General features: G+C 32.0%; 1 protein-coding gene across 1 annotated transcript; it reads right to left on the bottom strand.

Moving 5' to 3' along the window:
- LOC127813699 (uncharacterized) lies at nucleotides 1–14,935 on the bottom strand. The gene is made up of 3 exons (XM_052354851.1): nucleotides 14,788–14,935; nucleotides 13,961–14,215; nucleotides 1–129 (listed from the first exon to the last, which is right to left on the bottom strand). The coding sequence occupies exons 1-3, from the start codon at nucleotides 14,881–14,883 to the stop codon at nucleotides 1–3; spliced, it is 480 nt and encodes a 159-aa protein (XP_052210811.1). The 5' UTR covers nucleotides 14,884–14,935.
- Between the last annotated feature and the right edge of the window lie 861 nt (nucleotides 14,936–15,796).

Below are 15,796 nucleotides of genomic sequence, written 5' to 3' on the forward strand. Positions count from 1 at the left end.
TTAAACCAACCCAGAACTGGCATTATCCCTGGGAACAGTCAAAAGAGTTTGAAGTTTCCAAACTCCAAAACCAGTTTGTTTTTCTTGAGACCCAGAGCCGGAGAAACCTTTCAAAAGCTGCTGCGGCGGCTGTAGATATTTAGGTATGTATCCTTAAAAGGTCCAAGGACGACTCGTGCAAGCAAAAGTGACATGTGACAGGAAATTAAATTAAGCTTCGTAATACTAATGTTGAACATTAACAGTTAATTAATGTAGCCTGGGGTGGGTGGATCGGATAAATTGCATACCACACGCAATCCCTTAATTAGCACCTAGTGATATATATATATTATAATAATAGGTGTTAACGTCATTCCCTCCTTAAGTATTGAAATAAGTCACTATTATTATTACACACATCAATAATCAATAACATAATTAAAATCTCAAACCAACTATCCAGGGCAATGAGATCAGAAAGAATTAAATCCAAACAGTTGTCCAGGTTATAATTCTGATTCAGAATTTAAATTTAATTGAGATTGAAATTCTTAATTTGACTGTGGTTAGAATGTTAGTCAAATTCGATTTTAAGTGAAATTTATCTCATTTACAAAAATATTCCCATGAATAATCTTTTAATCAAGATATAATTTTTGTATATATTTATAGATAATTTATCTCTATAAATAGGTGTTTAATGTTCTGAAATTAGTTACAGTTATATCACTTTTTGTTACAATAATATTATTATCTTAGTGATATTTTGTTAGTAATAGTGCCCTATATGCTAGAGTTACCCTTCATAAAATGTAAGTGTGTGGTACTATTGATGTATTCTTGATATTTATAAAATATCATATCTTCATTTATACTTATCTGAAAAAAAGTAATAGACACATAAAAGGTGGTGAATTGGATTGTTTTAAAAAAAATTGATTTAAAATTTTTGTGCAAAAAAAAAAAACTGTTTGGCCTTTTGAAATCTTTGAAAGATAAATATAAGAGATTTTATTAAAAACTTAAAGGGACCATTCTCTTTACTGTTTTAAGTTATTTTTAGTTTTTTAAAATAATAAAAACGCGTTTATTTTGTTATTTTCAAAAACGCATTTTTGAAAATATAAAAAAAAATTATAAATAAAACTCAAAACAACAAAAAATTAATTTGTATGTTTTAAGCCAAAATAACCAATACACGAAAAAGAGAAGGCAATTTATTTAGGTTGCGTTATTTTTGTTGTTTTCAGGACATTTTTAGTTTTCAATTTTCTAAAATAATGAAAATGTGTTTATTTTGTCATTTTCAACAATACATTTTCAAAAACAAGAAAAAAATTTATAAAAAAAACCTAAAACAATGTTGTTTTGATTGTTTTCGGCCAAAACAATCTCTAAGTCTAAAACATGGAAAACACAATTCATTTTTCGTTTTAAAAATGAAAAGAGAAAAAAATAAAATAAGGAAAAAAATTATTCTTAAATTTTAAACATTAAGTTATATATTTATTTAAAAATTAAAAAATATAGTATATCTATATTATAATTAAAAATATATGATAACATATAATATATTATTTAGTATATTACAGATATTATGTATAATAATATTTAATATAAATTATTACTCAGATGTCAATAATTTATTAATAAAATTTATTATTTTATTTTAATAATAATATTTTATTAAAAAGAGTTAATTTTATCATTTAATAACCAAGTTCATTGAATAAAATATCATAAAATAAATTTTCTCAAAATTCTAAAATAAACGCATTTTCTAATTTTCTGTTTTAAGAAATAGTTTTTTAAAATGACAAAAAGAATATATTTTCAGTTTTTTAAAAATAGACTATCAAAATAGAAAAATAAAAATAAATTTAAAATTCCAAATTGAAAATTAAAAACACAAAGAGAACACAACCTTATTTATTCTTATTTTATTCTTGTAACGGAAAAAATGTTACAAGATTCACCAACTTTAAAATGTATATATTTTTTAATAATATATTAGTATTAAATAGCTCTAATTTATTGAATAAAATATTATTAAAAAATTATTCCCAAAATTCCAAACAGAACATATTTTTTATTTTCTGAAAATAAACTATCAAAACAAAAAATTAAAAATAAATTCAAAAGTCAAAATTAAAAATTGAAACTTAAAAGAACATAGCGTAAATTCTTAGTTTTTTAAGAAATAATGATGCAAATATAACTTAAATAACAATGAGCTTTGCAAGATCAAATTTTATTGTTGTAACTGCAAATTTTGAATGTTGGAAATAAAAAAAATTAACTTATTGAAATAAAAAGAATAAATAAGCAATACAGTACATAGATTTTATAGTGGTTTGGCTTAACTAGTCTATTCCACTCCCTTGACTCCTTACCAAGAATTTAACAATTTACTATAACTTCTTAAAAGATCAAGCATAACCTCAACTTTTAACATATGTAGTTGTAACTTCTGTTTTTCAATGTCTCATAATAACTGAAAACAAACAGATTTTACAAGGAACAATTGAAACCTCTTGCATTGAGCCTTTTAAGGGATCAAGCACCAATCACAAAAAAGATATGAAAAGTTTACAATTTAAATGCTTTGAAAAACTCTTAGAAGATTCGAAAACAAACAATAAGATCAGCTTCTTACACATAAAAGAGAGGGAAAAAAAAGAATGTAAAGAAAATAAGCATTCTTTCTTTCTTTCTTTTTTTTATTAAAGATGAAAACTTGAAATATCTTTTATGCTCAAGGTATATCTTCTTCTCCTTTTATATTTGTTTTCAATAGAATGAAATCTACAAGTACAATTTTTTTTTCATAAAATAATTATTAAAATATTTAAAATCAAGATAAAAAATCAAGGTAAAATTCAACTCCTAGTTTAACAACTATAAATTTTAGCTTTTGCCCGCTCTTGAGTAAATTTGATCTTTACTAGACTATTAATGATTTGTAATCGAGTAAGATTTGACTACACTCGATTGTATTAATAGATACTCGATTATTGCTGTCTGCACATAGTTTTATAGAGACATGCATAAGATATTCAATTATTTCTCAAATATAGTCGGTTATACATCAACTTTTACTGGATTGCTCATGAAAAATACTTCATTAAAAGAGAATAAAATTTCATAATTTCTATTCAAGAAAAATCACTCGACTATGGAATTAAAATACTCGACTAATACAAGATTTTACTCAATTAACAAGGTATAACACTTGACTATAATTTTGATCACTTGATTATTTTTTATATAGCCAAAACTTGTAATAAATACTCGATTATTTAAAGCATTTACTCGAGTAAATAGCTGAAACCATATATTCAAAAGCCTAGATCGATATTTTACTTGAGTAACGTAGAACTTTTACTCAATTAATATTCAAACATACTTGATTTATTTTATGCCTAACTTGATTATCTTTCAATCTGTTGAGTTACATAGATCTTATCATATGCGCAGCGGAAATTAAAATTTAATTTGGAGGTATCCCGTTTTTCAGAAATTATGGTTTAATAAAACGAAGGCATAAACGAAAAATACCTCTTTGATGAAATCTTATTTCACCGTTAGATTTTCCGCCGTATAATCCTCCAAGTGTAGGATGCCGAGTCGGTCCACCCGAAATCACTTCTATTCAAGAATATCAAAGAGAGAAGATAAGTAGAAGAAATTTTTCACAAAAATTTCTAACTTACCTCTTGGATTCAAGAACACTTCTCCAAAATTCTCTCTACATTCAAGTGAATCAAGAAGACACTTATAAGAGAAAATAAGAGTTTGGAGCTATTTATAGTTCCAATTAAAAACTATTCTTCATTAAATGGGTTGGGCTTCTCAAGCCCATTCCATTTAATGCAATTGGACCAAGCCCAATCCAATGGAATTTATTTGAATCCAATAGTGCCATTGGGCCAAGCCTAATGTACTAGCAAAAGGCCCAACCCAATCTATGATTAAATAATTACATTCATAATATAATTATTTAATTATTCTTATTTATCCAATAAATAAATGCACTATAATTAATAATTATAAAATTACTAATTTATTTATTTTCTCTTTGAAAGTAATTTCTTTTTGGGTGGGACTTTCTGGGTCCACAAATAAATTGGCAACAAGAATAATCAACAATTAATTCTCGTAAATCATGAGTGACATCTAGCAATATATCATGATTACCCAATTTATTGTGAAGCGGGTATTGTGAACCTTTTACTACGTTACCATACAATACGGTCCTTCTATCATCCTATATCCCGACAAGATATGAGATCATGGTCAGTAGGTCGAATCTCTTAATCTTGTCATATGACCAAATCCAAAATCAATCTTGACAAATTATGACACAACCCGTATGGAACAAATTCCATCGTCATATTACCTCGGCCAAGGATTTATCGTCAAGTGATTACTGGATCGCATAGGATATCTTCCTCATAAATCTCGAGGTGATAGATTCCATGTCTAATGCACACATACCTCATGTATCACTGAATCAGGCACATAGATACGTATGATTATCCTTGATTAGAACAACCACATGATATCGTTGATATCCTAATCCACCAATACACAGATATCCATGTCATCTCAGGTCTAAGGACTAGTTGTAAAATCGCAGCTAACATTAAATCATTGACCCGTGAGAAATAACCCATGTGATTTAATGTTAACAGTCCCGTTCAGTGAACTCGTTCTTGTAACGAGCACCCACTTATCTTCCTTCTATAGCTCATACAGAATGGCACGAGACTCACCAACCTTATCTTTCAGTATCTCATACTGAAACAAGGAGGAAGACAATGTGCTGGCCTTTACGAGTTGCTATCATCCATGATAGGAATTCTATGGCCAGGAACATGTTTATAGTATAACAAATTGTGGATTATCCGTAACTCGTATTCTTAACACTTAAGAATGGTATCCACTTCTTATTATACTAATGGATATATGTTTTATAATTTAAACCATATTGCAATTTAAATAAAAACATAAACTTGCCATTTAAATAATATTTAAAGAATTACAAGATCGAGTCCCTTTGTGTCACTAGAACTGGTCTTTAGGGCTCATATCTAACAATCTCCCACTAGCACTAAGACCATTCAGTGTGGTATCTCATACCCCACCTATCTAGATGAAAATCTAGTTGCTTCTGGTTCATGGCCTTAGTCAGTGGATCTGCTGCATTCTCTGATGTATCTATTCTCTGCACATTGACATCTCCTCTACCAATGATCTCTCTAATGAGATGGAAGCGTCTTTCAATATGTTTGGACTTCTGGTGAGACCTCGGTTCCTTAGCTTGCGCTATGGCTCCATTGTTGTCGCAAAACAAGGGGACGACAGACTTTATAAAAGGAACCACTCCAAGTTCTGTCACAAACTTTTTGACCCAGACTGCTTCCTTTGCAGCATCCCATGCTGCAATATACTCAGCTTCTGTTGTAGAATCGGCAGTCGTATCCTGTTTGGAACTCTTCCAACTGAATACTCCTCCGTTGCAGGTAAACACATATCCAGAGATAGACTTTCTATCATCAACATCTGATTGAAAATCAGAATCTGTGTAACCCTCCACTTTCAGTTCTCCTTCACCATAAGTAAGGATCAAATCCTTAGTTCTTTTCAAATATTTAAGGATATTCTTAATGGCAATCCAGTGTTGCTCACCTGGATTAGACTGATATCTGCTTGTAACACTTACAACATGAGCAATATCAGGCCTAGTACATAGCATTGCATACATTAGGCTTCCTATTGCTGAAGCATAAGGAATCCTAGACATGCGTTCTCTCTCTTCTTGTGTCTTGGGGCACATATCACGAGAGAGGTGGATTCCATGTCTAAAGGGCAACAGTCCTCTTTTGGAATCTTTCATGTTGAACCTCTTCAACACTCTTTCTATGTACTTATTTTGGGAGAGTCCTATCAATCTCTTGGTTCTATCTCTATAAATCCGTATACCGAGAATATAGGCTGCTTCTCCCAAATCTTTCATGGAGAACTTACTTGACAACCAGACCTTTATTTTTGACAACAACCCTACATCATTCCCAATGAGTAAGATATCATCTACATATAAGACCAAAAATGCTATTGCACTCCCACTAGCCTTTTTATAAACACAGGGTTCATCAACGTTTTGTATGAAACCAAACGATTTGACTTCATCATCAAAACGAATGTTCCAACTTCTGGATGCTTGCTTAAGACCATAAATGGATCTCTTAAGCTTGCATACCTTCCCTGCGTTAACTTTAGGTGTGAAGCCTTCAGGTTGTTCCATATAGATTTCTTGATCTATATAACCATTTAAGAAGGCTGTTTTCACATCCATTTGTCAAATCTCATAGTCATAATGAGCAGCAATGGCTAGTAAAATTCTAATGGATTTAAGCATGACGACTGGAGAAAAGGTTTCTTCATAGTCAATCCCTTGTCTTTGTCGATAACCTTTTGCCACAAGTCTTGCTTTATAGGTCTCTACCTTTCCATCTGAACCTATCTTCTTCTTGAAGACCCATTTACATCCAATAGGTACTATACCTTCTGGTGGATCTACAAGAGTCCAGACTTGGTTCTCATACATGGAATCCATTTCAGATTTCATGGCTTCTAGCCATCTTTTCGAGTCGATATCTGATATCGCCTCTTGGTAAGTGGTAGGATCATCTGAGTGATCATTGTCTCCTATAAGGAACAACTCTTGTTCATTTAGAAAACCATATCTCTCAGGTTAATGGGGTATCCTCTCACTTCTTCTAATGGGACGTGCAACACTCGACCCTGGCTCCTCAATTGGTACTTGGACATCTCGTGGCATAGTTTCAGGCTCGGTGAACCCTTCACCAAGTTCTATTTTCCTTTCATTGCCTCTTTCTTGAATAAACTCTTTTTCAAGAAAAATGGCATTCCTGCTTACAACTACTTGTTGCAGTTCAGGAATATAGAACTCATATCCTAAGGTATCTTTAGGATAACCCACGAAACTACCCTTTAAAGATCGTGTCTCAAGTTTCTCTGATTTAAGCTTTTTCATAAAAGCTGTACATCCCCAAATCTTAACATGTTTAAGACTGGGCTTCCTATCAAACCATATCTCATGTGGTATTGTAGGAACTGACTTGGAAGAAACTCTGTTTAAGATATATATTGCAGTAAGAAGGGCGTGTCCCCATAGAAACAAAGGTAAGTCTGTACAACTTAACATACTTCGGACCATATCTAATAAAGTCCGATTCCTCCTTTCTGAAACTCCATTCAGTTGAGGCGTTCCTGGTGGGGTCCGTTGTGAAATAATACCTGAGACTTTAAGAAAATCTTCAAACTTGTTACTAAGATACTCGCCTCCACGATCTGATCGTAAGGCCTTTATCTTTTTACCAGTTTGATTTTCTACTTCAGCTTTAAAATCTTTGAACATTTCAAAAGATTCAGATTTATGTCTCATGAGATAAACATATCCATATCTAGACATATCATCTGTAAAAGTTATAAAGTAGAAATTAAAATTTAATTTGGAGGTATCCCGTTTTTCAGAAATTATGGTTTAATAAAACGAAGGCATAAACGAAAAATACCTCTTTGATGAAATCTTATTTCACCGTTAGATTTCCCGCCGTATAATCCTCCAAGTGTAGGATGCCGAGTCGGTCCACCCGAAATCACTTCTATTCAAGAATATCAAAGAGAGAAGATAAGTAGAAGAAATTTTTCACAAAAATTTCTAACTTACCTCTTGGATTCAAGAACACTTCTCCAAAATTCTCTCTACATTCAAGTGAATCAAGAAGACACTTATAAGAGAAAATAAGAGTTTGGAGCTATTTATAGTTCCAATTAAAAACTATTCTTCATTAAATGGGTTGGGCTTCTCAAGCCCATTCCATTTAATGCAATTGGACCAAGCCCAATCCAATGGAATTTATTTGAATCCAATAGTGCCATTGGGCCAAGCCTAATGTACTAGCAAAAGGCCCAACCCAATCTATGATTAAATAATTACATTCATAATATAATTATTTAATTATTCTTATTTATCCAATAAATAAATGCACTATAATTAGTAATTATAAAATTACTAATTTATTTATTTTCTCTTTGAAAGTAATTTCTTTTTGGGTGGGACTTTCTGGGTCCACAAATAAATTGGCAACAAGAATAATCAACAATTAATTCTCGTAAATCATGAGTGACATCTAGCAATATATCATGATTACCCAATTTATTGTGAAGCGGGTATTGTGAACCTTTTACTACGTTACCATACAATACGGTCCTTCTATCATCCTATATCCCGACAAGATATGAGATCATGGTTAGTAGGTCGAATCTCTTAATCTTGTCATATGACCAAATCCAAAATCAATCTTGACAAATTATGACACAACCCGTATGGAACAAATTCCATCGTCATATTACCTCGGCCAAGGATTTATCGTCAAGTGATTACTGGATCGCATAGGATATCTTCCTCATAAATCTCGAGGTGATAGATTCCATGTCTAATGCACACATACCTCATGTATCACTGAATCAGGCACATAGATACGTATGATTATCCTTGATTAGAACAACCACATGATATCGTTGATATCCTAATCCACCAATACACAGATATCCATGTCATCTCAGGTCTAAGGACTAGTTGTAAAATCGCAGCTAACATTAAATCATTGACCCGTGAGAAATAACCCATGTGATTTAATGTTAACAGTCCCGTTCAGTGAACTCGTTCTTGTAACGAGCACCCACTTATCTTCCTTCTATAGCTCATACAGAATGGCACGAGACTCACCAACCTTATCTTTCAGTATCTCATACTGAAACAAGGAGGAAGACAATGTGCTGGCCTTTACGAGTTGCTATCATCCATGATAGGAATTCTATGGCCAGGAACATGTTTATAGTATAACAAATTGTGGATTATCCGTAACTCGTATTCTTAACACTTAAGAATGGTATTCACTTCTTATTATACTAATGGATATATGTTTTATAATTTAAACCATATTGCAATTTAAATAAAAACATAAACTTGCCATTTAAATAATATTTAAAGAATTACAAGATCGAGTCCCTTTGTGTCACTGGAACTGGTCTTTAGGGCTCATATCTAACACAATCAACATATGTTGTTTTGAATATCATCATCAAAATAATTTCTTCATCATCATTTAAACTTTAAACTCAAATAAAAACAAATGTTGTTTGTAAAAGTTTGTTAAAACTAACTTCCAAATCATATTCATTTGGTTACATAAAAAATCTTAAGGGGGAGTTTGTTAAGCAATATAAGAGGGAGGAAATGTTAGATACGGGAAGCATTCCGAATGTTTGACATTTCCAATGCATTTATTAAACTTATTTGATCATGTCCAAAAAAAGCCCTCACGTGACCTCTTATTTCTCTCTTTCAAGATAAATTTATCCGACCTCCCCCTCAGATAAATTTATCTGACTCTTTCAAGATAAGTCTCAATTACCTATATGCTCCTTGTAGAATAGTTAATGTCATTTAATGTATTTTAAAGATTTAAATTTATTAAAAAAACTTATTTATTTAAGTCTTATAATTAATATTATTTAATACATTTTTAAATTATTATATGTTTTGACAATTTTTAAAATTTAAATGACATTATTCTTTTCATTGATTTTTGAAATTTAAATTTCTCTCTTTATATATATATATTATTAACTAATACAATTCCTTTTATCAATTTTTAAATTATTTTATTTAATTTTATATTTTATTATCTATTATGAAAATATGTTTTAGCCATTTTTAATTATCTAGGTGAAATTATTGTAATTCCAACAATAATTATTTTTACTTTTCAACACTTTTAAATCTATTTTTGAGCATGGATTTAGAAAATAAAATATTATTTTTAATTTTTTGACAATTCATATTAATTATAAAATATTATTTTAATCATAAATTTATTGTTGATGTTAACAAATAATTTTGAATGAATTTGGTTATAGGGATTTTTGGTAAAAAAAAAAAAAAGGGTTTTATCTTGATGCTTATCATATACATTAGCATAAATAAAAAGAAAAAGTACAATTATCAGTGAATATTAACAAATTTAACAAATACTCTTATATAAATCTCGAAATCCTTCCCAGCCTTATTTTGACCATCTCATATTTTAATCCGAAAAGCATTCCAACCTTATCTTGATACCTCTTATCTTACTTATTTTAATAAACGCTTTCTAAAGAAATAAGGAGATATTTTTAAAGCACAAACATTTGACAACAAGTTGAGAACAACATATATTACTTTAAAGACTTTTTCTTTTCTAAACTTAAATAAAAATCAATCTACTCATCAAATCACAACATGAAACATGATTTTTTATTCACAATCATTTTATGAAATATATAGAACATTACAAATATGTTGAGTATAAAATATATTACTCAACAACAAAACACATCATTTAGCACAAGATGTACTAACTTGAGCATTGTGATATTTTACTCATACTTACCAAAACAAGAGCACATTTAAGATGAATAAGACATATGATTTCTATTTTATAAGATTTAAACCTCCATACACATAAATGAATCCTAAACATGACAACTAAAGAATTTACATCAGTTTGATCAAATATTGTTGAATACAAACATTCAACATTTAAATTATTTCAAGATATTTGGATGATTTTGTTTATCAAACAACATTCATTTAATATTATAAATTCTTCAAGTGTTCTTCCATTAAATTTCAGAACATTGAAAATTTTAGGAATTTGATACTAAATATCAAATAGATAATTTAGACTTTATGAATTAGAATTTATAATTACTTGCCTAAGCATAGATACAATTACTCAAGAGTATAGATTATTGATACTTATTCATCAAATAAAACACATTACTCCTATATTTAAGAAATGCTTTCCCCATATTTTGAGTGCTTAAGATTTTTCTTAACCTTAAATTTACTCTAAACACCATGAGATCCATATGACACTCATGTATAATGGATATTTATAATATCCCTTGAGCAACTTATTGATATATCAAGCATATTTAGAAATAAAAACAAGATCAAACACAAACAAAACATAATTAAGTTATTAGCACAACTTTAACATAGGACAATTTAAATTCTACAAATCAAAACTCAAGTACCATCACTTATTTAAACATTAGATATGAAATATAAAACACATTACTCTTAAACTTTAAGTAATGTTGCCACATAAAATACTTAATATATCATGAACTCTACAAAACACTCATGTATTAACTTTAGGATGACCCCAAAGAGAAGCATATTAAAAGACATATTAATAAAATATAAGACTAAAATAATTTTAGCACATATAAGAACATTAATAGATAAATCACACTAAAGATAAACCTATCATGGTTTCTTGATCATATATATATATATATTCTCAAAGCAACCTCAACATATATTCTATTAAGATAGACTTAATATATCCTTAAACAATAGTTTAAAGAAGGATAAAATAATTTTCACATATACAAAATATATTAATAAGCCTTTGAGAATATAACATAACAAGATTCCTTAAGCATATTCTCAAAACATCCTTAACATATATTACATTAAAGTTTTACATACAATAATTATCATTAAAACATTCAAGAACAAACTCAACACTCACCATCTCATCTCTATAAATGAGTCCCTAAATTTCTTGGTATAGGTCCTATTCTCAAGGTGTTGAGATTGTATAAAGTGGATCTTTAATTTAGGATTTCTTAAAGATATTCTCGATCCTTAAATTTATCATGATGGAAATATGAGTTATCGATCAGTAGACTGGCACATGGGCTACTACCATTGTTAGCATGGGAAGCTAATGGGAATGGGGTGTTGAGTCACACGCTACATTATATGTGATGTATATAGTAGACATATGGGTGGGTATTGGTAAAACAACCACTAAAAGTGATGTCTGCGATAAATGACATGGCTTGAGGATTAATGATTTGTTGTTGACTCTCAATTGTGTATCTGGTACTTCGACCATAACGGATGTAGTGTCTTATGCACTGATGTCAGGAATTTGTCGTTGAGCAGAATCATCCGATGTAAGAGGTGAGGATGTTCTCTATGTGGTCTATGTGCAGTGGTGTATGGAGGTAGATACTCACTGATGTGATCCATTATTCTCCATTGGATGGAGGCATACATCCTGCGTGGTCTGTGTTGATGGTGATTGAAAATTCCCTATCCAGGACAAGCATGAGATTGGAAAAAGTTCCAATGTCAAATTGAATTCAACATGCTACCTTGATCATACCTTATTAGATCAAACCCAACTATCGAGTCTTGTGAGTTTAATTAGCCCATAGCTCTCACTTGGTTGGGATGTTAGTTAGTGGAAAGACTATAGTTCACGATAATCGATGAGTTTTTAATAGGTTCATATAAAGTTGGACTTCATTTCCATTAGGATCGTCTTGAGTCCTAACTAAAGAATACTTAGGATCTTCCAAGGTATTGTAGGGATTTGGAGAGATTCTCTTAGTAAGTTGATGGAATCGGCCGACATCAAGAAGTTAACGTGTCTTGATTGTTACATAGTTATGAACTTAGAAAGTCATACGCATATTGAGTAATGTATTGGATTAGTGATCAGTTGCTATTAGCGGGTTCCTCATCACTGTGGGACAGTGATGTTGGTTGTTATTTTATGTGTGGGACACAAGGGTTTATGGTTATGGGAGATTGCTGTTGGATAGCAAAGCCTTAGTGTAGTTAGACAAATTTGGAGCATGGTTGGAAAGAATTGGTCAATCGGTGCTCTTATGCGGTCGATTGATTGTGTGCTGTCAATTGGTGCATGAGGAAGGTCAGCCATTTCAAACGGTCGATTGGGTGCCTCAAGGGGTTGACCATTTCTGCCATTAATGCTTGGTCGCTTTGTTGCATCAAAGCATTTAATGTTTTGATGCACATGATGATTGAGGCATGAGGATAGAAGAAGGTGTGCGAGAGAAGTTGAGGGCAAGGCTTGGCAAATTGCAATTTGAAAGAAGAAATTGAGAGGGTTAGAAGAGGCTTCACGAGTTGCTCACTTCTGCATGTTCATCTTCTTCTTGTTCTCATCATGTTCTTACTTCTCTGCTGCTTTTTCTTATTCCCTGTTCAACTGCGGCCATTGCTCCTTCTTGTTTTGAGCTTGACTAGTGCAACGCTCTCGTCATTGTCTTCCTTATATAGGCTGTTGAACAACCACAATGCAATCGAAGAAAGGAACCGCGTGAAGTTTGGGTCACCTTCTTCGAGAGGGTCTTAGCACGACTCCGTTCAAGGGATTTGTAAGTATCTCAGGTGTGAATGGACTAGGTTCTTTATGTTTGTGTAGGTGGGTTGGTCACTTAGACATTGCAAGTATGCAAGAGCTTGCTGGACAAAAAATGAGAGGGTATTGCTGTAACACCCCAAATTTTTCGGGGGTGTTATAACTTAGGATTTTGGGAATATAAGATTTTTTCATACCACAATCGCTGCCATACATCACGCAAATTTTTAAAAACTCTAATTTTCACCTTCTCAGCTTAACAAACCCAATAATCGAATAGGTAAGACAGGTGTTAAAATTTCAAAATGCGGAAGCTAGATTGAACCTGATATGGTTCACAACCATAATGTTTTGTCTACAAAATGTATTACATGGACATCATCTCTTGCAAGCGATAACTGTACGTCTTAAACATATGCAAAACATACATAGGTTCGCATATAAATAAAGATATGCTAAACATGCTACATACAACAAATTAAGTTTATTCTTCAGCTACTTCCTTTCCCTTAGAGCCGCTTGTCGAATCTGAAACATTTGAATATTTCAGAGACATAATCCAATTAGAAGATGAATCTTCTAGTGAGAAACTCCAAAACAGTTTATATCAATGCATGAACAAGTATAAAACGTATGAGGAAAATAACGAGGACTACTTCGAAGTGTCTCGTGAATATGTCAGCCTTCTCAAACGAGAGCTTTCTCAATGACACACACATAGTGCCTCTCAGGAGATCCCTAACCATGTCACCTCGGCCCGACCTTATAGATCTCATGCAAACACCGCATCCGTTGTTCCTTAACCTCATGGTCTTTCCCATGAGAGCTTTCTCGATGGTGCACGAATAGCGCCTCTCGAGGGATATCCGACTTTTGCCCTCAGCCAACACCAAATAGGTACAACAATATGGCTACATGAATTTTATAAATGCAACAGTTAAAAAGCCAACAACATATATTTTTAGGAAAATACAATTCATATATGCAACATGGTTTCACGTAAGAGAATAACAAAAGTTTAGGTACAAGAACTTCACAAAATACGTTTCATGTAATAGAAGTTTCTCATAAGAGAACAAAAAATAGTATTTGTAGTATAGGAATCTCGCCTTGAAGGTTTATCTCTTGGAAGTTACAATTTCACAGCAAACGCCCTAGGTTTCTATAGAAAACACATGTTTCGATAAACCTAACCTTAAATATTTTTATACAGGGTTGAAGGGCATTACATTAGGGACAAAACTATAAAATTTGAAGAAAAATGGGCCCCTCACGCACCCTGGGAAGGTAGCCCATGCGCCTTCATGCGCAGCCACTTCCCGGCGCGTGTATCTCACACGCGACCCTCAGTTTCGGACAACATTGTGCTGTTTTTGTATTTCGGTCATATCTCCCTTATTTTAACTCTGATTCGACATTGGTTTGAACCTACGAGTCCTTCTCTTCTCCCTCTACAGGAATATTAAAAAAAAAAAGGACTTACCTTGCCCTTTTGCTGACTAATTTTGGCAAACTCCGACAAAGACTCGTAACTCCGGCGAGGCTCATTCTCCCCTGCTTCTCTGCCGATTTCCTCCATTCTTCTTGTAGAATTTCCTCTCCTCTCTCAAGAGTAGATCTCCATCTTAGAATCCCTCAAAATTCAAACTCATTTGGAATGATTTGGGGACAACCTCATGGCCTTATTTATAGATTCTTTGAACCAATCACATGGTGCCATTTGTCACAAGATAAGCCTTGGACTCCAAAGACTCAAAGCTATAATTGAATGGGTTTTCAAATCCAAAGCTAAAATGAATTTAATTTTGAAATCCAAAACTAATACCCCAAACTTCTTCCAAATGACATTTTGTCCCTTATTTCAAGTTCTCAAACTTTGATATTTTACCACATGAACTCCTAATTTCATCCTTATTTCGCTTGAATAATTCTCTAATTACAATTACTCCCTCAAACATTAAATTAATTATCATCGAGATACTTAAAATCTAAAATTAATAATTCAAAATTACTCGATAAGTACAATTTCATCCCAGCGTCCTCACAGGACATTTGTTTCATTCTGAAACCATCCAAGGGTTGCTCATTTCAAAAAACTGAAGCCCCTGACTTCTCGGAAGTCTCCTACAATGATTCGGTCTTTTAGGCTACAACTTAGTTGAACCGAAAATCGTCTTTGATTTGATTTCTTTCAGTACCGCCTCGAGATTTTTGTCAATACCATATTGATTTCCTTAGACATCTCGGCTTCAGGGTACTCTCTGCGGTTGATTCGGTCACTTTTTGCCCATTTTTCAATATTTTAAACTCACATAAAATACGTGGCAACCTTACAAAAATATAGGATATTACAATTGCGTGGATAACCGGCATTAGACCTTCATCCAAAAGTTATATCGAAAACCCCCCTATGCAATGGGTTTTATTTTATTGCATATGGACGGTGAATATCTGGTCTTTGTAAGGATTTATTTTCGCTTCTGTTGTGCGAT

This window comes from Diospyros lotus, chromosome 1 (assembly GCF_014633365.1).
Source record: "Diospyros lotus cultivar Yz01 chromosome 1, ASM1463336v1, whole genome shotgun sequence".
Classification (NCBI taxonomy): Eukaryota; Viridiplantae; Streptophyta; class Magnoliopsida; order Ericales; family Ebenaceae; genus Diospyros; species Diospyros lotus.